At 40.5% G+C, this 26,494-nt stretch overlaps 4 protein-coding genes across 9 annotated transcripts in view; 2 read left to right on the top strand and 2 right to left on the bottom strand.

The window, feature by feature from the left end:
- LOC125770057 (MOXD1 homolog 2-like) overlaps nucleotides 1-26,494 on the top strand; it is a 503,823-nt gene that overhangs the window by 306,598 nt on the left and 170,731 nt on the right. The gene's annotated exons all lie outside the window — the stretch shown is intronic.
- LOC125769572 (pickpocket protein 28-like) lies at nucleotides 14,986-15,840 on the bottom strand. Its single transcript, XM_049438304.1, has 2 exons — nucleotides 15,365-15,840; nucleotides 14,986-15,295 (listed from the first exon to the last, which is right to left on the bottom strand). The coding sequence occupies exons 1-2, from the start codon at nucleotides 15,838-15,840 to the stop codon at nucleotides 14,986-14,988; spliced, it is 786 nt and encodes a 261-aa protein (XP_049294261.1).
- Nucleotides 15,942-16,970, bottom strand: LOC125769571 (pickpocket protein 28-like). Its single transcript, XM_049438303.1, has 3 exons — nucleotides 16,805-16,970; nucleotides 16,465-16,729; nucleotides 15,942-16,398 (listed from the first exon to the last, which is right to left on the bottom strand). Exons 1-3 carry the CDS (start codon nucleotides 16,968-16,970, stop codon nucleotides 15,942-15,944), a joined length of 888 nt encoding a protein of 295 aa, XP_049294260.1.
- Nucleotides 17,825-21,949, top strand: LOC125769570 (pickpocket protein 28-like). Its single transcript, XM_049438302.1, has 4 exons — nucleotides 17,825-20,390; nucleotides 20,448-20,889; nucleotides 20,929-21,488; nucleotides 21,552-21,949. The coding sequence occupies exons 1-4, from the start codon at nucleotides 20,035-20,037 to the stop codon at nucleotides 21,847-21,849; spliced, it is 1,656 nt and encodes a 551-aa protein (XP_049294259.1). The 5' UTR covers nucleotides 17,825-20,034; the 3' UTR covers nucleotides 21,850-21,949.

The raw sequence follows: 26,494 nt of genomic DNA, 5'->3' as shown, positions 1-26,494 counted from the left end.
CAAATCTGTCGATAACAAGCTTATTTAACATATACATTTTTCGACATTAGGCAAACAAATATCACAACAAAGTACACCAAGAATATTTCAAATTCATTTTTAAAACACTTTAAATTAGCAAATCTTTAATTACAATACTACTTTGTATTAGTGGTAATACTTGATGGAGACGGAAGTAGAGTGATTTTAATTAAATTTCTCCTCTCCCTGTGCCAATGTTCAACCGAAGCTCAGGTGCTGCCTTCCGCTGGATTCCGAAGAAAACGCTACACAATTGATTCTCAATTTATTCGATCCCTAGTATAAACATTCTCCACCCTTCAACAATTCCTTACATTGGTAGCCAAGTGCCAGTCGGTGTTTCATCCGCGTTCGCATGTACCAAATAACCGCTCGCTAGTCAAAAAGGTGAGAATTAAACTGAATTTCAATAGCAAAAATCATGCCGGATGCAAATAAAAAAACAAATGGTACCCATCGTGTTCGGAACCCACCGTAAGCGGAACCATCATCATCCTTTACAAAACATGCTGGACAATCGACAAAACATGCTTTACATTCCGGTCCAGTACCGAATCCCCCCCAAAACGCCTCTCTCTTCATCCCATATAAAAGGAAAAGAGAAAAACACCACGCGCATCCTGTTACATTGGTTATTGTAATTCAACGGCACTGTGTGTGTGTATGTGTTTGTGTTTTTTCCATACTTTCTTTTTCATTTCCCTTCCTTTATTTTCTATGATTTACATTTTTTCTTGTACAAAGCCTGAAGAAGCAAAAAAAAATCACTTGAGCGAGAAGATCGAGACGCGGAAAAGTGGAAGTCGCCCTTTTACGGGATGGATTTCCTGGACTGAATCTCATTTTACATTCTCATTTCCCTCGGTGCTGGTTTTGCTACTTTAAAAGGAGCGGAGAAAAAAAAACGAAATAAAATTTACCTTTTTTTTAAAACCCCGGCAGGACATTCTGGACACTGATTTTATAAGCGCGCGCGCCGGATATAACGTCTCTTCGTACCGAGCGAAAAGCGAATCATTATCACCATGATCGCACAATTCACACTGCAAGCTGATGTCCTCCGTCCCCGGAAAAACATCGATGACGATAATTGTAGTGGAGGATTTGAAAAAAAAAACATTTTCCTGAAGTACCTACAACAGAAACAAAATAAGAAAACCCTCCTAGGTCGGTTCAGGATTTCAGAGGGTTTTGCATGTTTTTACTGTGAAGTGTTTTTTTGTTTTGTTTGTCACCCCACCGTTTCCGTCTATTTTCAACCTGAATCCTTGGGTTTTTTTATACTTGAAATGCATTTAAAATATTCACTAAAATCCCTGAGAGTGGTGAGCGAAAGAGTAACAACGCAGCACGAAAAAAAGGTGTCAAATGAAAGTGCAACTGAACGTTACGTCCTGTCGCGGGTTAATTCGAGGGGACGGGGTTTTGTCTTGCGTGCGGTTCTATTGCCAAAGGGTCGTACCGATACCGTCATCGAAGGCATTGAAAGTGATCGTAAATCTCCGTACAATTGCTCCCATTGTGCTGTGAGTTGCGAAAAGGGGATTGTTGAAACTATTCCCGCTGCGATAATACCAACGGCAGCAAGTACCGGACTTTTCTCTACGGGAAAATTATATTAAAAATGATAAATCCTAATGATATGCTGCTGTAACAACACAGGATAAGCCTATTTTAATGAGAAGTTGCTAGTGAAACATGAATTCAGAAACACGGGAACAATTTTGAGTTAATCCTGGTTATATCTATGATTATCATTAACGGAATAGATGAGGATAACATTTTTGTGAAAAGTATAAAATTTGCATAATTATGATTATTGTTTCGAAAACCAGAACTGTCTTGTTCTACCCATTAAACATAAAATTGTGATTTTAATTTTCTGAATCGAAAATAAATTAAATTAATAAAAATTCTTCCCAATTACCCAAGGAATTTTCGGCGAAAAATGAGCTTTCTTGAAGATATTAATTTAAGGAACTATTCATTTTACAATTAATTGTCCAGTAACACATTTACTTTCAATAAGACATCTTTTAATGAAACAATCTTAAAGCAGTTCGATACATTGATTAGCTAAAATCACCTTCAAAGCACAACCTAACGACATGAAGCTTTTTTTGGGGAGTTCGGTGTTGCACATGCCGTACCAATTCCGGGCGGAATGTTGCCCAATGTTCAAGGATCTTCGGCGTACGCCTTTTCGGCAAACCACCGCCACTGAGAATAGGCCCACCTGAAATAGGTAAACTTTCTTTCCGAGCGGTAATTCAATAGGCATTTCAACTTGCAAGTAAATGAAGCAAAGGACCTTTTACTTCGAGGCCCGTGTCCCAATACCCGGCCAGTACCTTAATTAGTCTAATTACGGGATATTCCTTCGCATTTTATCCTTAATTTACGGCTACTGCTGATGCTGCCGTTTCGTTCCGGTCCGGACCAAAACTTCATTCCATCCGAAGGAAGTCCTTTCTGGCGAATGCACCCAGGGTGATGATGTGATGTCCTGGTACACCACCGGTTTCCTTCCCTTTGGTCGTGTTTCTTTTCATGTTGCAGTGCAGTGTTGCGCCTAAGACTCGTGTCTCAAGATACTTGCTGTGGATGGTACCGGTGGTGGACGTTCCTCATTTGGCTCTGCTCGCATTAACAGCAAGCTTTATGACGCAGGTTTTGCGCACAGACACACGGGGAAGACGACGAAACATTGCTTTCCTTTAATTAAATTTTGTTTCAACATCTTGTGGCTTTCAATTCACTTTTGTCTACCTTTTGTGTATGTGTGTGTGTGTTGGGAAGATGTGCTGGTTGGTAGTCTTTTCCGGTATCGATTACCAAAGCCACCAGCTAAGGATGGACGGCACTGGTTCGTCCCTTTTGCTGGATTGAGGCGAGTGAGCCGATCCTGTGTAACGCAAAACCTAAACCGTAATCATCGTGCATTCAGATAACGAGCCATCTTTTAAGCTCATCCGTCCAGTGGGGACGATGGTTACTGGTGAGGCAAATGCTTCGGCTCCCGGTAATGAAGCTATGATTACTTCAAATGAAGCAGCAATCTTAAACGAAGCCTTCAGCCGATATCGGATGTTTAAAGATGTTCTCACTAGGGTTGACCACAGACTAGGCACGGTTGTCTGCACAATTTACACCAAGATTTTCATATCCACAGCAGCTTTAAGATTGAACTAAGGCATACATGTCGGCTTTTAGAACTATTGAGTAAAATTTTACCAATGTTACTTATTTTGTTTATATTCAATCGTATTTTTTTATTTACGTTAGGACGTTCAAGCGTTTTAAAATGACAACCATCTGCCAGTGTTGTTGGAACTTTAATCAATCTGAGCTGATTTTTTCTGTTTTGTTTTTTGCTTAATGGAAACAAATCAATAACTTTTAATTAACAGTCACTCGCTGAAAGGGGAAAATATTTATAGCCACTGCACAATCCATTCATAATTAATGATCTGACCAAACTGACTGGCAGGGATGGGGAACAACAGGTTTTGAGTGGATAATAAAATTTATAAAAAACAAATTGACTGCAAAAACCAGTTAATTATTCATACCAAACATTCATTAACGGATATGTGTAACCAAATAAAAAATCGAAATCTTTTGTTTCTGCTGTTTTTGTATGTAATTCTGTTCGGAAATCATATTTTGTGTTGTCCTTTTTTTGTTTTGCCTTTTTGTTCTTATTCATTTTTTGTTAATTTAATTAAGAATCAGTTTTGTAATTTAATTAAATTTATTTTTAAATTAATTTCTTGTTTAACATACAACATTTTTATTAAATTTTCACATACCTTGGAAACACAAAAAAATAAATTCTACTCAATCCTTCACATTCGCACCGTAAGCAAAATATTCCCGTTCTCTACGTTCTATTCTGTGAAGTGCACTAACCTACGCTCTAGCCCACTTTAATCATGGAAAACAATAATTCCACTTCAAAAAAAAAAAAAAAATCTTCCCATACTAACTCCACCAAACCAGCATGCTTGTGCACACTTGACACCTTCAAAGCGACACCAAAAACACCAAAGGCTTCGGGTGATGAAAAATGCTCCTCATTTCGTTCCACCCTTTCTGGGGCTGCACATTTCATTCCACACCCAAGACGGTTTCGGTTCGCTTTTAGTGTCGAAAAGCCAAACTTCCCGGACCGCGGGGATGCATACCGGGATGAACCGTTGTTCCATGTTTCTGTTCACTGATTTTGCATGCAAAAACGTTCATCTCATTGGCTTATTAGATGGTAAAGAAGCCTGTAATGGCCTGTATGGGGGAGAAAGGAATACTGGAAGGTACATTACCACCCCGTTCCCGTGCCACGGTTCCTAATTACGTGACACGATGCGGGTGAAGTGTGAAATTGCCAAGTATGAAAACTGAAAGGCAGAAAGTGCGAAAGATTGCGCGTTTGCCAAAGATCAAAGTAGGATTGCAGGCAGTTTTTTTTGTCTTCTGCTTTTTGCTTTCTTTCCGGTATATGCATTTCTCGGTTGTTCGTCTTATCAAACCTTCTTCACAGCGAGAAAAGTATGGGTGTGTGCGTTCTTTTTTTGTTGCATCATTCGGTGTAATTACTGTGTGCAACTTGCACAATTTATCAGATCCCCCGGACGACTCATCCGGCGACGGAACGCACTCTCCACTCTGGAGAGTTTTTAACGCCCGTATCATATTTTGCTGCTGCACCTAGTTTCATCAGCGGAGAAAATGTTTCGGCACAGTGCGGTTTTTGATGGAACACCCTTTTCCCGGGGAGGTCAAACGGGTCACCCCCGCAGACGGTGCGACGGGTGTGGAACGAAACGGCTGCGTCTTATATATTGTTTCCACCGATGGTAATTTCATCCTTTCTTGCCTTTCAAGAATCTCTTCGCATTGGCTTCAAAGCGGAACAGCTTCTCGGTGCAAAAGTGTCTCATTTTCCAGCAAATCTCACACTCGCAAGGGAAACCGCATCTTTCGCACCCGTACTAGCAAAAGGGCGAAAGAAAGAGAGATAAAAAGGGAGTGAAAAGCTTTGCCATGAATCGTTGGAAATGGTGGCATGAAGCATGAAATGCATATGCATCATAGCACACAAAAGCACACTGCAGACATCAAAGTAAGTACGCTTGTTCGGATGTATTTTTTTTTTATTCCGATGTGAACACTCATGTCTCCCTCTACAAACTCTACTACCCTAGAGCTATCCCTTAAAAGGAATCATCCGAAAAAAGGAAGAGTTGCACCGTGCAGCGATATGAATGGTTCCATCATTGGAATGAAATTGACATTCGCCTGGTGATGATGAAAATGATTTTAGTCACCACCTACAGATTTTAACTATTCTTTACATACTCCCTTTTAAACAAAAAAAAAAAAACACCCACTCACACACGTGTTATCACACAAACGAGTGCAGAAGGGATAAGTGAACTTTAATCTGTCCCTCGGGAAGAATAGAAATTTCCACACAAGAGTAAGTTCTTTTTAGACTTATCGGTTTTTTGTCTCCTGGCTCTATTAAAATTCACTGCACAATATGACCTTTCAGATAAGCTAACTTTACTAAAAAAAAACGAGACAACACTTGTTCAAACGATACCATAATTGGTTGGATGTTATGGGAGTGTGGGAAAAAGAGCAATTAATTAAAAGTTTGCCAAAGCCAATGGCCGTGCTGTTAAGAAATTAGCAAGCTATTCGTTGACATTCGAATAAGTTTTGTCCCGAATACATTGGAAGCTATTCAACTGATAAAGAGTGAAATGTCGAAGAAAATCAAGATAACAAATTAATGTAACATCTTGATGTTTAATTAAATTTTAATATTCTAACAGGACCTTTCTCTTAGACCTATTAAACCTTAGACTGTTTGTTTTATCATATTTGATTTATAAAACTTAAACATTAATTTTAGTTAACCTCGTTATATATACCTTGGTTATCATAGAATCTCTATGACGGTAAGCTTAATATTAAATCATTTAAAATATTTTTTTGGTGATAATTTCAACGTTTTTAAACACTATTCCGTAGCATTTTTTTCTATTAAGATTTTTAAGTTGAAGAAATTTCTATATTCAGTTAGAAACATTCAGGAGGAAATGAAAAGAAGGGTTTTTTGTAGCGTAAGGACTAAGGAATCGTGGCCTCCCTGTGCCTCGTAGAGCGGCAGGACATTCACATGAAACCAAGAGAGAAACAAAAACGATACAATCTAACGGAGCCTGAAGCTGTTGAATGGCTTTTATGTGCCAGCTAGCTCGAAATGACCACTTCTATCCTTAACAGTATCAGTGGAATCTGTTTGGAGAAATAAGCACGAAGAAGGATTACAAGCGCCTGCAAATGTTCTTTTCCCATATTTGCAGTTGGTCGCTGTAACCCGATGGCAATGAGTTTGATGGTGACGATGGGCGATCATAACGATAGTGATGAGAAGTGGCCTATGGCCACTCGAAACTTTCACACGATGGCTTTTTGGCAACTACACCCCATACTCACACATTCCCATTTTGTCGAATCGAACAAAAGCAAGTGTTAAAACTACAGCGAACTCGATTAAGAAATCATCTCGCTTCTCGGGTTTTAACCATTATGGTTTCTCATACTTTGGGGGTGGTCTCTTCATTCCTGGGGGGAAAATACCTTTTTTTTCCTGGAACGCTTTTTCCCCGATCTGCGATGGTATGTCCATTTTACACACACACCGGAACACCGAACCCGGGAAGAACCGAAAATGGAACATTTATTATCGGACCCGCTAGACAATGCAGCTGACAGTTTGGATTTCCCTCCAGACGCTTGATAAATTATATTGTCATTCTAGGTGCCGTCTACCGTCCACCAGACCAAACCTTTGGAATCGGTAGATTCCTCTTTTTCCATGCCCTGTAGCGAGCGCTAAAAACCGGAAACGAAATGTAACTGAGTGTGCAGGATCGGTTTTCGGTTGTTTCTGTTCGCTATACCCGAAACCCGACTTTGTGTGCATGTTTATTTGTGAAAAGTGCACCCAACGACCCAACAGTCGGCGGGAAACCTTTATTTTTTGGAAGGCAGCAGTTTTGCTTCACCTGTAAGATTCGCACAAATGAACAGAAAAGCGTTTCTGTTCTGCGAGAAAATGGCAAAACAGCGGGAACATTTTGATGGTTAGCACAATGTGTTTTGGTAGAAGCAGAAACAAAGTTTACTGCCACAGAGAACACATCGCATTTGGACATTTTTTCGAGTTTCTTTGTAAAGTTATTGCCTTTCGTATTTCGTCACTTCCGGGTGTGCGACCGTTTCAGCGTCCTTTCACAAGAAATTCGAGAAACAAAACAGAACAAACAAATTTGCAAACAAAACTCCCGGAAATAAATACGACGAAATCATTTGTTTTTGGATAAAGCGATTTTGCACCAATGTTGGAGAATGGTGGCAGATAATAATAAGACCCGAATTCCAATGAGCAATGTAATATTGTACGCAATAGGTAACGTGCTAACGTGGAGGCTAATATTAAAGTGCCGCAAGATGTTTTTTGTTTACGTTGGGCTCCAGATTTGGAACGCGAATTCTCACAGGAGCTCTTATGTTTTCTTGAGTAAATGTGTTTTACTTGCTTTGGATTTATTTTAAAATATGCAGTAAAAAACATTAAAACCATATATCATGCATGTGAAACTTTTGTGAAGAGTGATTTATGTGAATTTGATTTATCAAGATTCTTTGATACGAATTTTGTATGTAGAGTCATTCGAATCATGAGTTGATTCTCATGCAGGAGTCACTATAATGATGATTTCTATCAGCTGTGCGATGATTTCATAGGAAATTATCCTATTCTGGATCTGGTGGCGCTGGATCCTTTTGACTTAGTTCAGAAGTATTTTCCAAGAACTTTCTTCAAAAAGTCCTGAAAGATGTATGAATCTTGTGAGGTTTCTCTGGTCATGTCACGTGTATGACACCGCGCGATCCAGTATTTCTCCAGACTGCAAGGTGAACAATTTCAAGATATTGTCCCTAATATGAGCAGCACAACGACAATGAAAAGCCACCATCACTCCTTATCCCCAAAAATCCAATTCGACACTACAAGAGCTCTGAAGCTCTTGTTTATACAATCTAGTTAAATTAATTTCCCAAATGAAGATCGATCACTATAAGAGCTGACATCGAACCAGACAAAATCATATCATAAAAATGTTTTTCCACACACTCTCACAGTAAGATCCCAAGATATCTAATTAGATAATGCTTCAAACTCTGGACAATGTGTTGCCTTCGTGATAGAGATATTTGCAATAGTGAGAGGAGAATAGTATTCCCATTCTTTGCTGTCCAATAACTGCAAACTGTTCGTGTTGTGGAGAGATATTGGAGCACTTTTTCTACTAATTATATTTGATTGATTGTTGCTCTTGCTGTGATTCTTGCGTTGTTCCATTTGCGTGACTTAATTAAAAGTGATATCACGTTTAATATGGAAGATGGAACGACTTCTGTTTCCATTTAGTCGCAAGGACATCCGGTTGTTTCTCTTATCAATCATTAAATCGTAATCATTGTATCTTAAATGTCAAAATATTCTTACAGAATCGCTAAAATGAAACACCCTGTTTCGGGGTTAAATCTTTAATCAGCTAAATATTCGCCACTAAAGGTCGAAACTACATATGGAATCACTTTTCATTGTGCTATTTTTATCCGTTTAGTAAACAAACCCAGTACTGACAATTCTCACATTTTCCACCATACAGAAGGGGATTGATAGCAAAAAAGCAACCACTTGAAAATCACATCCGAAACCCATTCGGATCAATCAGCTGTCAGCGGCACGGCAACACATCGGTGTACTGCGCCTTTCCACCTTTTAAATATTTTAATCATGATTGATTGATTGGTTGATTAGCTTGGGATAAATAATTTCTGCCTACCGTTCCGTGCGCCGGCCCAAAAACTTAATCCATTCGCCGCGCGCACAATAGGGACGAGCCGGAGCACCCACTTCCGGTGCCGCTCGGGGACTTAGTTCCGCTGTGCTGCGTGAAAAAGAAAAACCTTTTCACGCGAACTGCAAACGCAGAACGCGGCGTTGCGGTGTGTGGTTATTCTTGTGTTTTTTCTCCCTCTCCAAAGCGAAAGTGGTCACGTGATGTCGCTCCCAGGGAAAAAAAGTATGTGATTGCAATAATCACTTGGCATGGGAAAACTGCTCAACAAAACCCCGTTTGTTCAGCTCCCTTGTTGTGCTGACATTCAAAGTTATGAAAAACCGAAACAACAACTTAAGCGCATTCTTTCTGTTTTATCATTCACCCCATTCACTCTGTGTGTGTGTATCGGGCCCCCAAAAATTCAATCCACCCAACTTTTTCCGATTGTCTTCTACAGATGCTGACCCCTTTATCAAGCCTATTTGACGACCCGGAAAGGTGACTCGAAAACCTACACCCCCGGTTTGCCAGTAATAGGCTGCAAATAATTTAATTGAAAATGTCCTGCAGCACTCGAGACGTTTCGGGAGAAAGGTTTTATTTAGTCGTTGCCTCTGTCAATATAATCCTTATGAATTAAACCCTTCATCCGTGAACCTCCACGCGGGGTCGATGGAAGCAAAGAGGGAAGCGAAGTTTGAACCGTTTCGGGCCCTATAATGGCAAACATTGTGCGAATACACCGTAACCTCAGTCCAGTGGCTTTCGCCTTCGCCGTCGGTACTGACGACAGATAGACAACTCATCGAGCGTGGCATTTTCCGCCATTGAAAAAGGTTCCGTCTTTACCCGGGCCGGGGGTTTCATTGGAAAACCGGTGAAATAGAAACATTAAAATCTCGCCCTAAGGTGCCTGCGGGATATTTTAAATTGGTTAAAGTCTTCAACAGCGGTCGCTACTTAGAAGTTACTTAAAAGGAATAAATAGTAAATCAGAACGAGTCATGGATTGAAGTTAGTTAGGCAGATGTTTCTAAATATTTACGTCATTCAAGAAAATATTACACAGAACCAAAACAAAAGAGAAGAAAGAACAACGCAAAAACAACATTCAAACCGCAACACATCACTAAAACAATCAATTTCTATAGAGCATTCTTCCCCCCAGTTGAGAATTAATTGCTCCCTTCTGTTGGATTTATCCAATGCTCACACATGAATCACACACGGTAAAAGCCATTTGGGTTTAATTGAAATTGACAGTTGACTCCCTCGCGAAGCCAGTTGATTTTTCGTGAAATAATCGGTCCACGAAAATTCTTCATCATCTCGCACACCGGCCCATCCGTACGAAAGTGATCCAATTTTCGACAACCCAAGGGCGTGTCAATCAATCCAAGGTTCCTGGGATAAAAATGGTTCCCCAGGCTGCGTTAGCTAAGGGATGCGTTTAATCACATTCGTTACCGACAAAAGGGTTTTTCCCCCACATTGAAGAGACAAGGCTCGTTCCCATATCGGCGTGCCGAAATCGGTAAGAAAAACCATGCTTCCCGTGTCTGCCAAAGCAAAACACGTAGCTCATTAGCATACGTATGCACCGTGTGTTTGTGCAAAATAAAAAGGAAGGTGTGCCCACCCGTGTGCCCTGAAATGGTTTCCATTGCTTCGTGGCATATGTCTTGTTCGACGTGCCCCTTCATGCAGCGTCCGTTCGATGCGCTGCGTTGTGATAACGGAATGGATGTGAGCGCAAAAAAAAATAATGCACCACGAATAAAGCAACACTTGTGCGGGCAGGTCTGTCGGTTACTGTCACGAATGGAGCCCGCATACTTTACACCCTTCCTTGTCCAAATCCTTGTCCCAGAGATCGAGATACATTTGTAGCTTGGGCTATAAAATTCACATTTTGCAATGGTTGGAACGTGATTTTTGATAAATTCATAACATTCATTTGCCATTGGCCTGGCGCTTCGGTTTCTTCTCCGACAGCGTACGTATTCGTTAAAAAGTGTTTCACGGCAAGACATGCGGCAACACTAAGAAAATGATCCCATCGCTCGCAACAAAACGCGACACACGTAGGTTTGTACGCGCAAATCATGAACAAAATGTGAAATTAGAATAATAAAACGTGTGCGTGTGTATGTGCGTCTGTTAAGCTCTTCTTTTGCCTGAATGAGCTAAAGGAGCTTGTTTTTTCTCTCATTCACAAATGACGAATGAGCGACATGTCTTGCAGAATTTTTTTTCTGTACCAAGATAAAAACCGACACAAACGAAGCATAAAGTGATGTAATTGGTATGGAAAACGGTGACGGATTCCGAGAAATCGATACCGTGTGGAATTTACAACGACTTACGATGCGGGTGCAGCAGCAGCAGCGACATTGAATTGAATGCAGTTAAAATGTCAATTGAATTCAAATTTCCCTTCATCGTTCTGCTGCTATCGGGCTATGGGTTGCATCATCAGCGTAAGATGCGTTGCTGAGCTTTTGGTACGTGCGGGCTGCAGCAATGATGTTGATGTGAGGATGAGTAATAAGATGGCACTTTTCCTGGAAGCGAACGCAATCAAGCCGGATGATTTGTTGAATACAATGAGATCTGTTTGTAGCAGAATAATAAAATCTCACATCTCGAAGAAGTGACTATCTGATTGATTATTTGGAAATAAGTTACATTGTACGTTTGAAGTTTTAAAATACGCCGGAAAAACAATTCAAATCTTGTTGAATTCTTAAGTATTATGTGGAACAAAAGAAAGCTTCGTTAGGCACTAAGTGACCACAAGATATGAACAATAGCACAATAGCGACAATAGCTTAAAGTGCAGTAGAAACTTAAGGTAAAAAACGAGGACACAATAATGTCATCTTTACCCAGGAAATTGGGAGTGTCTGAAATATGTGAAAGGCGATAGACGAAAGGGTCATACGAGTTTTGGAACATCTGACCAGTGTCTACAACCTAGAAGATGTGATTAATGCTGCAGGTGGAAAAAGTAACTCCAAAGACAATAACATCGTTCACTTCGACTACACCTCAAAATCGGTAATGATGTCTCCTAAGTCCATCCAACAAAGTTTGACGATCTTCGACGGGCAAATGAGCTTTCCTTCAGAATTTACGGAGATCTAAAATATAGTTACGAAATGTCTTCAAAAGTTATTCACATCATCAAGAAGAATTGTGAGAAGTAATTGAGAAGGATTTGAAGAAATTGGTATCACACCCTGAAGTGTGTGAAATCTCCATTTTTGAAGATAATATCCAGAAGTTCACGATATTGTCCCATGTTAATCACAATTATCTTCAATTAATGAACAAATACCAGTCAAAATTTGACAAATAGTTTCAGTTGAGAATTCAACATAAATTTTCATCTAACTTCTATATCCGGAAATAGCAAATACATTCCTATTTCCTTACTCCACCCTCAAGAGCACTCCGTTGAACGCTTCGTTGCGTACAATTTTTCAAAAACAAAAACTCTGGATTCAGCTCAAAATTGACCTCCCGCACAGAATGAGCACGAGCCGTGTCATTGTTCCCCGGTGGACAGTTAACGTCAATTTGCTTACGTTTCGGCGAATGAGTTTGACGAACTTTTCCACCGGGGGAAAAAACGGCAGAAATACAATCGCGCTCCCTTTTGTTTGTGCCTAGTTAAACAGTAAGTGCAATAATAATCATAATAACTAAACATTAATTTTTCCAACGTCACACAAAGCTTGTCCAGAAGGAAGGGAGAATGAGCAAGAGGACGAGTTGTTAAAACGCGAATTCCCATTCGAATTCTCGCAACTGCCGGTCCGGTGTCATTAGTGGCGTGCGTGTGATGGGGCTGGGATGAGATGAATTAGAATAATTATTAAACTGTCCAAAAAATGCTATCGCGAGCGTGGTTTCAGTGGTTCGATGTCATATATGCCAAGCTTGGAAGCATAATGGGCGAGTGAAATAAACGGACGTGAGAAAAAAGGAGGCAAGCACGCTTATAACCGAATAAAATGATTTGCTGTCCGAGGTTTGAGTAATATGCTGCGGCTTTGGCTCATGTCGTTAATGGGCCCACGAATAGCCCGAGCGATAAACCGCCCGGGACGGTGACCGAACGGCGCAAAGTGTGTGTAGAATGGGTAGCTAATGTAGGAAATTTACAATAAAATAAATAACACCCATTCGTTTTAAGCTGCAAGCCACGAGCAGACGAACCGACCGATAGGAGGTCACAGCGCACAGAGTTCCCAATTGCTTCGGCAGCCCCGCGTGCACGGTTGGAAAGAAATTACGTTCATCCGAATGGTGATGTGGCCGAAGGTGAAGAAGACTACATACATTTGAAAAAAAACGGTGTAACCGTAGCTCGCGCGCGTACTCATCATGGAAGTAATCATAAAAACCACCAACTTCCCAATGCCTTTTGCCATCACGTGATGAATGATCGGTTTTTGCTTCTTTTGCGCTTTATTTTGTTTTTTGCAGAGTTTTTTTTTAAAGCATTGCGATGGAATGCTTTCTTAATTCTGCTGTAAACAAGCCTTTACATTTCTCTTTCACGTCCATTTAAGCGCTAAACACGCACATTTGGCTGTATGAAATCGGAAAACTCTATGCTGCAGTAGGTGAGGCATCACATAAGTTTCTTCGTTTGGTTTTATTACACTAAGAGCAATAAGTTTGATGGAATGCTCGCAACCAAAGGTAAACGATCGATTTAATTCGTCTTTTTTAACATTGTTCTATAATAAATTTAAATATAAATTACCATGTGTTTGATATTACTTCAGTAGCTTATTATTTTTCTTTACTTAATTTTTCTGATGTTTATTCGAAAAATTAAGTAAAATACATTTTATTGGATCATGTTTTTTATAAATTTATTTTTTAATTAAATTTTGCATTGATGAGAAGATTAATCAAACAGAAACCACTGTACTTATGCTGTTCACAGCGACGCTTTCACAGCAGGGAGCTACACACAGAGCGTTAACTCCTTAAAGAATTGCGGAGCCGGATTCACATGTCTTACACTTTATGGCTTATTGATGAGAGGCAAAAACCGGTGTGCCACCGGGCATTAACCAAAAACAGACATTTATTTATTTGCAAAAAAAAATAAACACACGGCAAACACATTCATACCACCAAAACCCATAAATTGGCTATTTATATTCATAAGCAATTAGGAGAAGTTTAATTGCATTTCACTGGTACGCAAGATTGCTTTAAACCTCGTTGCTGTTGGCTTTACTTCCAATTATGCTTTTTAAAGAAGCTGCTTCCGTCTTGAAATGTTTATGTGTGGGTTTTTTTCGTTTCCCTCTGTGTATGATATTCATTTTTCTGAGGAAAATTTTAAGATATTAATAAGTCATAGAATGGAAAGATTTATTACCATCATTTACCCCAAAACTGGAGTCCTGAGCAAAAACACTCGAATGTGGCCGCCTGTATGAAGGTCCTGTTAACAAATTTATCATCCGACCGGGCACGTTGTTGATTAGATAAGATGAAGCGGTTCGCTTGTTCGCATCTTTCCGCTGTTTTTTTGTTGCTGTTATTGAGTTGAAAATTCTTAAAAGATGTTTTACACACGTTTTGCGTTCTATTTCTTTTCCTAAGAAGAAGAAAAAATTCGAAACACTCCCCATCACCTGAAACAGAACAGTCTTTATCGGGTTCCATCAGTGTCCATTAGAAGAAGAATATATTCACCCTGCCGGACACGGGAGTGAATTTTGGTGTTTATAATTTATTCAACCAATCGCTTGATTTATGGCGACAAGTTTCGATAAATCGGTTTCGGACTCATTTGGTCGGAATGGCGATCACTTCCTAGACCGATCGGGAACTACTTTTAAGGCGCGGTGAGATGATAAAATAGCGTGCCATTCATCTTAGCTCATCGCAATAAATCTTACACCGTTTTCAAGACGGATGACACTGGACTGGGTGAGCGAGAATTGTGGTGGCCATTGACATAAAAAAGCACAGGAACTGTTTGGAATATTTTTGCGCGACTTTACCACTTGTTGGAAGCTTTCCGCAGACGAGTTCCAACGACTGGTCCGTATTCTTTCGGCGGGAAAATTAACGTCGGTGTGATCACTTGGGCAGTGTCGGCACGGGCATTTGCTCTAGTGCGTGCCATGATCGGTTTCAACGTGCAATAGTACACGATCTCAACGATGCTAAGTATGCTAACGCCCATAAAGAGTCCGAGAACGCCACCACAGTTGGCTAGGAAATCGCTTATTCCGAACAGCTCACTTCGTTTAATGGGTATAAAACGGGACACCTTAAAGTGAATCGACAGATAGGACAGCTCAGTTCTACAAAGAAATGACGAAAAGAACAATATAATTTTGAACCTCAACGAACTTAAGAAAGTTTCTTCTTACGCATTGGTAACATTAGCGATAATATGAATACTCTCAGCTAGTTTTCTCCAGTCGAACATGGCCTGTGATATCTCCGTATTGTAAAACAGTGCATTGCATGCCGGCAGACAATGGCAATGCTCCAGGAAGTTATCCGTCATATTAAGCTCATGCAGCAGGTCCATCTCTTCCAATACTGAAAGTGCTTTATCGGTACAGCTCGCCTTTCCCAGACCGCAAATCCGAACATCCTTCGTACGGGGCAATGGGAACGGAACACAACCGCACATGTTGAGGGTATAGTTCGAGAGACACTCAATGTCGCAGTTATACTTGGAGTACACTTTAAAGTAACGCAAGTAACGCTCATGGTTGTAGTAACACAGACGACGCTCAGGTTTATAATTACGCACATTGGGCCCAGTGTCAAACAGTATTGGTTCGACCGAGACCGACACCTCCTGACTCAAAGGAATCCGAAAGAATTGGTTCAGCATACGTGGATATTGCACCGGCGAGTGAAGGTGTACTTTAAATCCCTGAAAAGAGTTCTTTGGAAAACAGTATCTACCTACATAACCTGAGCATCGACATAGGATCAGTTGAAGATACATACTCCGCACAGATAATCCATATCGTATTTCTGGACTTTCAAGATGACGAACATTCCGGCTCTTCTTCCCGCACCAAATGCTCGTCTCGGATACGTTTCCCCTCCTGCTCTGCTGCTGTACCCCTCATCCATGTTCCACTGCTTTGACGTTTCATTTTCCGCCATGTACTCGTACTCGGAGTGTAGCTGTTCGCGTCTCATAAGATCGTCCACTGCTAGCGAATTGAACGTGTAACATATTCCGGCTTCCGTAAGGGTTTGCTTGAAGAAATCTTTACAATTGACCACGTGTTCCCTCCAACCACACGTCAGAAAGATGTCTTCAAACGGAATGGCTAGCCTCTCCAGATATTCCACCACGTTATCTGCATACGAGTCGTTGTTCATCTCTATTCCAAACGAAAAGTCACACACCTGCAGAAGAGCCTCTAGCTTCGCTATTCTAGAAGATGAACGAAATAGTACAACCAGACCCGAAAAAGAGTTTTGTCGAACACAGAGTACTTACTGCTCATCCGCCATAAATTGCCACAGCTCTTCATCATTGTACAGCTGATAGGCTTTGGTAAAGTCAAGATCCTTCTTGCGTGCTTTCGTTTCCGGACAGATTGTCACAGCTGGGAAAGGGATGGTAAACACCGGTGACGGTTTCTCCGCAAATGTCACTACAACAGGTTCTCGATCCCATTTCCTGTAGACACTGTGTATCAAACTACCGCAACCGTACAGTGATAGTAGACAAACAATTATCCACCAGACTCTGCAATTCACGACTACATAAAGTTAGACATCGGATGAGGCTCGTCGACGGTGAACGATATGTTTACGCTACCTCTCTATTGTAGTACGTCTATTGCCGACCAAATACTTAAATCCATGGATCGTGCTATTGGTGCAGTAATCTACCCAAAGACTTCGCTTGCCGTCCTCCTTGTACGATTCGTTCAGTAGTTCGGGTTCCCAGAGATTATTGGGGATTGATGTTCGCGCCTTTGCTAACTTCATCTCAACCATGTCCAATGCCCAGTAAGGTAATGATATAACTGAAACAACCCTTCTACTACCTTTGGAAAGAAACAATAGCGTGCAAATGAAAAGTTAGAGAGTGGGATCCTGATAAAAAATGAAAACTAAATGACTCCCAGACGGACTGCAATTAATGCGAGCGTGTCATGGTAGATATTAAAAATGGATTTGAAGATGGTTGTAGATCATATTTGATAACGAGCGAAGGTTTATGGCAAAGGTTTCATATGCTTTTTTTTCGTACACATTTACTTCCATGCTGTTCATGTGTGGCACGTTCAATACAATACTGTGCCAGAAATTAATGGACGAAAACCTTCCCAAACCAATACACTCACACATGATTTTCCTATGCTTACCAAGCAAAAATCGTTAAAAAACGACCAACCTAGTGTACGGAAATTGGCGTGATAAAAGTTGCACTCAATGTGCACAACTCGTCACCACCGCAATGTCGGCATACCCGACTGATGACCCAACGATGGACGCACGTTCGCCCTTCGCAGGAGAAAGGCTTTTCGAGACGGAATCTCGCAGCGAAAGGCATCCAAATCTTGGAAGTAATGAATATTTATTTATTCACTGTTGTTTATTTATTATTTCAACAGTTTGGCGAACCGTGCAGCCGAATTCGGATTGGATTTAGTCTGACAGGAAAATGGCTGCAGGGCAATGCAATTTTTTGGTTTTTGGTGCACAATGGGAAAGTTTAAAATCTAAGGAATGGACAAATCGTGTAATGGCCTTGTTTATTTAGAGAGCAACAAAACGGCAACATACTTTTTTTATTTTTTTTAATTTTTGTACGCTAATGTCTATTTTTTTTTTGTATTTTAAACTTCAATGATTAATGTACAAACCTGCTTCAACACAAATTTTATGTTCTTCGCCTACTGTTCCAACAAGAAGACATCTGTAAGAAATAAAAAAATACGTGCCAAAACGAAAATCGTGACGCTCGAAGATCATAACTGTGCACCCTCCAAACCAGCCTCTAGCACAGCAAACAACCGCCGAAAAAAACCCGGAACGTCCTGATCAACTGTCAAGCGTTGGAAGATTTTTCGGTTGTTTATCTGACGAGAATTTCACGGCCCAGTACGCTGATCCTCCCAGAATTTGGGGCAATCCAACCGGAGCAACAGCAAAAAAAAGGGCTGGCAAGACGAATTGTTTTGCGGCTGTCCACTGTTTTCTGTTTCACAAACTCACAATCGCTGAAGGTGCGTGTATGCGCGATCAGCTTAAGATCACATTTTTCATGCTCGTTTGAAGCCTCCAGAACCTGCCTGTCTGGAACGTAATGCAAACAGTGCCGTGCGTTGTTTTTTGTTTTGTGTGTCTTAAAAAGGGGAGAAATTCCACGTCTCTAAAAAACTTGCAGACGTGCCCAGCGAATTGGCGAAAGAAGATCTTCAAGTAAAAAATAACCCACAACTACGCAATTTTGGTGGGAGGTGAGAAAAGTCGTGCGCGATCGTGAACCGCAATTTGCAAACAATTTTCATCAGGTTCTTCTTTTTGTTTTGAAATTGAAATTTACCCCTCTGGGCACTGGCGCACCACCGTCAGCCCGATCAATCTTGGCTTTTTTAAGGTACCTGAAGTAAAATTGTCCCGACGACGACGTCGTATGATGGACGGCGTATATTTTTTGTTTTGTTCTGTTCCGTGGCGGCTAACAATTACCGTGGAAGGATTCTGTCGCATCGCGATTGTACGTTTTCTTAAATTTATTTTTTTGATTCTGCAAAACACTCAGTTTTAGCTCGTTCTTCCACTTTCGGTGTACGCTGATTAGGGGAAGCTGTTAACCAAAGATACCGGTTTTTTGTGTGTAATAATTGGAAGACGCATCACCTTCTCGTCATATGAAAGAAAGAAAAAAACCCAAAAGGGTGCCAACATGTATCGGTGCAGTGTGCAGTTTTTGGTACTTTCTCCTGTGACCATTTTCGACGCTTCGATGCCCTAAGGGTGGAAGAGCAAAAATGCATTAACGGTTCCTTTGGAATGGGTACCGAAGAAATGCTAAAGCAATCAACGAAAGTACACGAGTGATGGATGAAGCATGTAAAGCTGATCTTTAAAACTGGCCGTAAGCTAAATGTTGCTCCGTTTGCAATAAATGCTTAAAGCTTAAGGTGCGGAATACTTCACACCTTCGAGTGGCGAAAACATGTGCTTGAGTTTAAAATGGGAATAAACAGAAGTGTTTCAGTACGTGTCCCTGAGTGGTTCGTCAGGACTAAAGGAATGTTTTAAATTATTCTATTATAATTAGTAGTGTTTGAAAAGCGTCTTATAGCGTACATGTACTTCATCAAACACTTGAACTCAAGAAGCATATTAAGTGGTAAATGACATTACTTTACTATTTTTATTTCAACTATCTATTTTTTTGTATTAATATAAATATATAAAACATAAATTACAAAAAGCAGTCAAACAAAGAAAAAAGTCATATTTAGGTCACTGCATAAAGAGAAAAAACAAGAAAATAAATACAAACACTTGAAACAAACAACATGAATAACTAATGAGTAGGATACACACGTGAAAACCTGAAGCATTATCTATCGCATCGTTGCAAGCCTTGATAGCATAGTCAAGAAATAAAACACGAGAAAGGTCAATCGAAGGCCTAAATCATACCTTGTACAAGTCAACTCGTTACAACGCCAAATCCCCCCTGGGACACAAAATGACAACCCCATATTACACGATGTGTCCCATATTTACATGGCATTGTCGTGCAGGGGTGCATATTTCCTATTTTGAATATTTTAAAGCCACACAACCGATACATGACATCGATACCGGGAGTGCTAATTGCACGACTCACCGCGTAATAAAACCACCGCAAGCGAATACCCGGCCATAGCTTCCCGTGCAAGAATGGCGCCAACGTCGATTCCAATACGGCTATACTCAGACCGGGCGGCAAAGTTTGCATCGAAGCAAGGCCGACCGATCACTACGCGCAAGCTAAAACAAGCAAGCAACATCGGATTGAACTGCTTTCGAGACTACTGTGCGAATAGTTCCATCCATGGATTTAAGTACTTTGTGGGTGCGAATCGAACGAAAGTGGAAAAGTATGCTCGTATGTGATATTTGTTTTGCCAAAAAGCACTTTAACATTATTCTTTTGTCTCCTAGAATATGGTGGGTTGCGATGTGCATCCTCTCGATATACGGGTGTGGTAGTCTCATACAAACCGTGTACGATAAATGGAGACGTGATCCGGTGGTGGTTACCTTCGCGGAGAAACCAACCCCTATCTACGATATTCCTTTCCCGGCCGTTACCATCTGTTCGATCACGAAAGTGAAATCCAATGTGCTCAACTTTACCGCCGTTTATCAGCGTGTTGTACATGGTGGAGGAAACATTACAGAGCAGGAGTAATATCTAGATCCAAATTCTTGAAGTTCAATATACTATTGCCATTAATATTTCAGGTACGATCGGTTTCTAGCCATGATACAAGTGTGTGACTTCTCGTTCAACAAATATCTAGCCAACCAAAGCTTCGACGATAACCTTGTGCACATGCTGCAGGATATAGCCATCCCGTTTGAGGAGCTGTTCTTGATGTGCGTGTGGAGAAACAAGTATGTCAGCTGTAGAGATCTTTTCGAACCAACAATAACAGAGCGTGGTATATGCTACACCTTCAACGGACTTTCTGGAGAGGACATTTTACGTGCGGAAGAATATCACCAAGATTTTGAACATTTGGGCGAAAAACGATCGTCCGAGAACTGGTCAATGGAGCAAGGATACCGACCAAATCTAGGGTTAGATGTATACCCGAGAAGAGTGATTAGTGCGGGATCCAATGCGGGTCTAGCTGTGTTCTTGAAATCAGACATTGAAGATATGGATTATCTTTGTGGGGTATGATAAGACTTACTTCTTGCTATTCTTGGGTGAATTTGAACCCCAGGTTTTTTTTACATCTCATTGCAGAATTCGTTTCAGGGCTTTCAGATACAAATACACACTCCCCACCAATGTCCTCAGATTTCGACCCAAAACATACGCGTTCCGATGGACCATGCGCTTACCGTTCGCATCGAACCATTTCTGATAACCACCTCGGAAAACGTGATGTCCTACAGCCCTCAGAAACGGCTCTGCTACTACACAAACGAACGGTATCTGCGCTTCTTTCGGATCTACACCAAGCGCAACTGTGAGTTGGAGTGTTTGGCTAACTTTACGCTACATATGTGTGGTTGCATCCAGTACTCGATGCCACGGGCGGGTGGCGTACACATATGCGGCATAGAGAAGCTGGAGTGTTGTGACAATGCTGAAGCAATTCTACAGGAGCAAGGGCTAGGTTTGGTGGACAATTCGTCTCGTTTACTGCTGCGATCGTGCAATTGCTTGCCGGGTTGTATATTTCTTGAGTACAATACAGAGATCTCGCAGGCACACTTCGACTGGCGAAAGCTAACTAACACGATCCATCTGTATGAGCAGGAGTTGAACCAGTAAGTGAATTGGGTTAATATTACATGGAGAAAGATTTTCTTATTATCAAACATTTCTTGAAGCTCACAATTATCTTCAATGACGATCTACTACAAGGAGACACAATTTATCTCCATCAAACGCAATCAATTGTTCGGACTGAATGACTTTATAGCCAACTGTGGTGGCATCCTTGGTCTGTTCATGGGTGTCAGTCTACTCAGTATTGTAGAGATCTTGTACTACTTTACAATGAAGCCACTGATCGACCACTGTTTGAAAAGGACGGCAAAGGAGAATAACATAGCTACGGTGCAGCCGTATATACCAGGACATGTTTATAGTACAACATTCAACAAGTTCCTGCGAGATATGGCTTAGTCTGATGATGTGCTTGAAAAAAAAACAATTTGCTTTCTCTTTTAAATTCAATAAAACGAACTGCTTAAAGGTTCAGTAATATTTGATTCTTTTGCCTCTAATTATTGTTTTACAGAAAGACTACATGTAAAAAGCATATGTTTTTCGTATACGTTATCCTGCCAGCTGCAACCGACCCTTTTCCAAATCCTGCTTAATGGTTTGGGCAAAGATACAGCTGGCTTATCGGGACTACAAATCAGTCTGTTTAATGCTCCTCCTCCACCTAACACTTGCGGTACGCGGTGGATGCATTTCTCTCAAGTGCTTACGAATTCGTTCCGTTTCCTTTTAATCTTTTATTTGTTCGACTGGGTACCACACTGCACCCGATCGACGAGATTAGCAATGCATAGAGTTTTACTGGCTGGCGGCGACTTTTACCATTCTGACCACACAGAAGCTTCCTTCGGGTGGAGAAAAAAAAAAGGATCACCGAGTAGTGTTGTTATCTTTTCAAAGTGCATCAAACACCATCACTTTGCGCTCCGATCTCGTCCACCGATCTGGAGAACATGACATGAACAAAAGGAGGACCCGGTGAAACCCCTCGGGATGAGAATGAGAGGTTCTTATGACGTTTAATTTTTTAATTAAAATTACTGTTTATCCTTTACACGAGAGCTTAAGGGAACGTTTTAGACATATTCTCGGCTGGTGAAAGGAGAAAGGGTCAGTTTCATTTAGCTCTTTCGTGGATTTAAATGTAGATTGAAAGTGATACATTTCCACTCAGGTGCTCGTACCGGATTGACTAGAGTTTCAATTCGTGTTTTGATCGTACAAAAGGACGTCCAAATGTTATTTCCTGTGAAACGATTTTCTTGTTGTGTCTTGTAAAGGACAGGTGTTTTTCATTGTTTTCGGCTGCGCTAGCTACACACCACTTCACATAATATTCATCTTGATGCAGCTTCATACCACTGAAGTGCCTGAAGCGAGCAGCGCAACATGACATTTCAGAAAAATGTTAATGGAATAATCATAAAAAATGAAAACTAGAAAAACGGTATGAAAATGGTTTCAAGAAGAGGGAGAACCAACTGTTGGATTGGAGAAAAGCTCACCCCAGGAAAAGGTAAACATGTGCAACGACGCGCGCGTTCACTCATAAAGATATGTTCAGCGCGATAAGCCAGCGTGTAATAATGGAAAATAAAGTAAATAGTTTATTTTTTACCCCCGAAATACCCATCATGGTGAAAAGTAAAACTGACCTTCCTTTCGTTAGAAATTGCTTTGGTGGCATATTTTCTTTTTTTTATTCTTATTCGCCGTTCTAAGCTGAAAGTAGCAAATCGCGATAAGCATCAAACCGTATCGAAGTTTGGATAGTTTTAATGAAAAAATTTCACCCTTCTCAACCCACACATTAGGAAAGTTCGGCTGGAAGTTCCACCAAAAAAAAACCTGGGAGCTTGTAATTCAATAATAATGATAAGCAAACCAAATTAGACAATAAGGAAGGGAAAAGCTTCCGAGTCATCTTAGCAAACAAAATGGGATTGTTCGAATGGAATTAATTTCAAAGGATTATAGACTCATCGCTGTCACCCTCCAGTTTCTTCAATCTTCCCCCCCACCCTTTGGGTGACTATTAGAAGCAAACCACCTGGATGTACACCTACCCTTCAACCCCATCTGTCATATTTTTAACGTCATTTTAATGTTCTTTTCTCTGTTGTCATGCTCTAAACGCAAATTGCGAGTAGATAAGGCGATAGCTCCGGGTCGCCTGAAAGAAACCCTCCTCTCAAACCCCTATTCCCCTGGCCGGGTTGGAACGGGTTGGAAAGTTTTGCGCACAACATTCCAAAAAACCCGAACGTCCCCGGGATCCCGTGTCCCAACATTCCTTATCGGAAGCGAAGTAGTTAAATTTACGATCACCAAAAACTTCGCCAGAGTTTGGGTTAATGCTGCTCTATTAACGCCTAAATAACCGGAACCGTCTTAAATTTCCTTAAACCCAGCCCAGCTCCCTACCTGTGCTGTGCCCTTGTCCAAACGCGCTGGTTCGAAAGATCGTTAACCATTAACGACCACGCGGGGATGCAATCGGACACGGCAATCTTTGGCATTGGTGGAAGTGTGTTTTGTTTCACGGCACGATAGGTATCGCTGGAATCATAATCGTAATCGTAAATACGCATGAAGTTATTGTTTATCGTGGTTTAAAACAAATAGACGTACGCTAGACGTACGGTTTGTCGGGTGTTTGATGTGTGTGTGGGCTGTGACAAAAGATGTTTCACATTACCTTGAAGATATGAAGTATTGGACAGGGGTGATGCATGCTTTTGATACGCCTAAATCGGAGTAGGAACTATAATTCTTCACACTAGGCTATATTTTACATGATGTTTCATGATGTATTATATCTTCCAGAGTCCTTCATATATGGTTGTTCAATACATGCATTATAATTTCGGGAACTTCAAACTTATTACTTAAATCTTCCTGTATGTTTGCTCATTGCATAATATTAGTTTAAACCCACTACTTCTAGTAATTTCTGATACTAAATAGATTCCAAGAATCAAATATAATGTATTTTAAGCTTGTTAACTACTCGCGACAACAATTTACAGAATTTAGGAACGATAAGGTAAAAATAAATGTCATTTATGTTGATTCAATCAATCCAGTAAACTTCATCAGTCATCTACACAGTCACAGCCAGAAGCGGATTTAGTCATTAAAACATCTTAATTAAATTTGGAACTGTCTGTATTAATAAGATCTGTACAATGTACGAATCGTGAACATTGTTTGATGGCGTTTTTAATTTATCTTCACATGTTTATAATTCTTGTTTACCGATAATGTGCTCAGCTCCGTGGGTGGCATTAGTGGGCGAATGACCCATCCCAACGCCCATCCACACACACACCTTACCATCTCTCAGCATAGGCTTATCGCCGTCCCGGAGTAGAAGTTGGCGGATGTTTTATGACCACTCCTTCATTCCTTGTATCATCCACGTTTTAGTGCGTTCATGCTTTCCGTTTACCGCCATGCTAATCTCAATCTTTCCCTTCCAGCTTGGTTCCGCTAGTAATGTGTATAACAGTGCAAACAGCGGTAACCGAAAGTTTGTTCACGTAGAAAACGGAACGGAAGCGAGTTTGTCCATCAGGGGTGGAAGTCTGTTTTGTAGGCAGATAAGATGCAACAGACGGAACACATCACTTCCAGGGAAAAATTTATCGCCTTCTACGGTACGATAGGCATCGCTGATGAGACGCAAAGTTCTTTGGCAGTTTTGCTGGAACATTTCTAGATGGACAACTGAGCCACACAAAAAAAAGCAGCATTAAACATTCTAATGGCACTTTGTTTTGTAGAAGACGACCAAGGGTTCTAAGCTCGCCCTGTTTTTTCGGTGTGTGAAAAGTGAAAGAATACTCACATGAGCTTACACTCAACAAAGAGAACAAGGTTACCAAATATTTCCCCCCCCAAAAGGCAAATGTCTCACACTTAGCAACGAGTTACAAGTGAGTCATTTTGACACCTGTTGATTAAATCTTTACTTATTTTTTTTTACCCTAAGGCATACTGTCTGAAGTGTGTTTGCATTGGGAGCTATAACATTTAGGAACCGGAATCTTCTCACAAAAGGCATAATGTGAAATAAATGTTGCAATAAAATGGAACAAAGAAACAGGCGTTGAATGACCATTTCAATTCAATCCATTACGAGGACATATTCTTCAAATCTCCATTGGGTGCTACAATTTTTATAGCCTCCATGAATATTCACTTTGGGAATATTTTGAGAAAGACTTTGAGAAAGAGTGTAGCTTTACCAAAGTTAGTGAATATAATGTTAAATTGTGAGATTGAATTTAAATTTCAATTTTACAATTTTTAATTTGAAAATAGTGTGACGATAACATTCTCATGGTATAAACGAAGCTGTAAACTTTAGTAATTTTTAAACATAATTTATATTTACGCTTGTAAATATATAAAAAATCTTCGTTTTTAATACAAAAAGAGCCTTCAAGAAATTTTAAATATTAAAACGTTTATTTCTTAAAACATTTATTCAATCACTATCGGAGCATGTTCCACACTGGAAGAAAGATAAAACATTCCGAGAATCGTGAACATTTTCCTCATCATTTCACTCACGCAATAGACTCATCGCTTTAAATTTCACAAGCCAAGAACTTTCCCAAAAACTGAAAATCGTATTTCCGCACCAAAGAAAAGTCTAACTGTGGGTACAGCTCCGGGACTCCACCAAGTTTTCCATTTCCATCCGCATAGCAAAAAAAAAGAAAACAAAATCGATTTCAGCAAAATACTTCCAACCAAATGAGGACCAAAACCGGATGACGCGATTGGAATATTAAGTTCCGATCTAGTAAAGGAAGGGTGAAGAGATAAATCTATACAAGACTTTTTCCTTCCATCCTTAGCGTGGAAAGATATCTTTTATCTTGCTTGTATCTGTGGTGCTAGCAGCAAAGTTTTACATGTTGAATAACGGAACAGCACGATGTCAGTATAGCAACATGTTTGAGCGCTGAACCGGCCTAAAACATCCAGGAAATGCGTGCCGCATTCGTGAGTGCATCAATGTGGCACTCCAAGC

This window comes from Anopheles funestus, chromosome 3RL (assembly GCF_943734845.2).
Source record: "Anopheles funestus chromosome 3RL, idAnoFuneDA-416_04, whole genome shotgun sequence".
NCBI classification, from domain to species: domain Eukaryota; kingdom Metazoa; phylum Arthropoda; class Insecta; order Diptera; family Culicidae; genus Anopheles; species Anopheles funestus.
The sequence above is the reverse complement of the archived record's forward strand: the minus strand, read 5'-3'. Positions and strand labels throughout refer to the sequence as shown.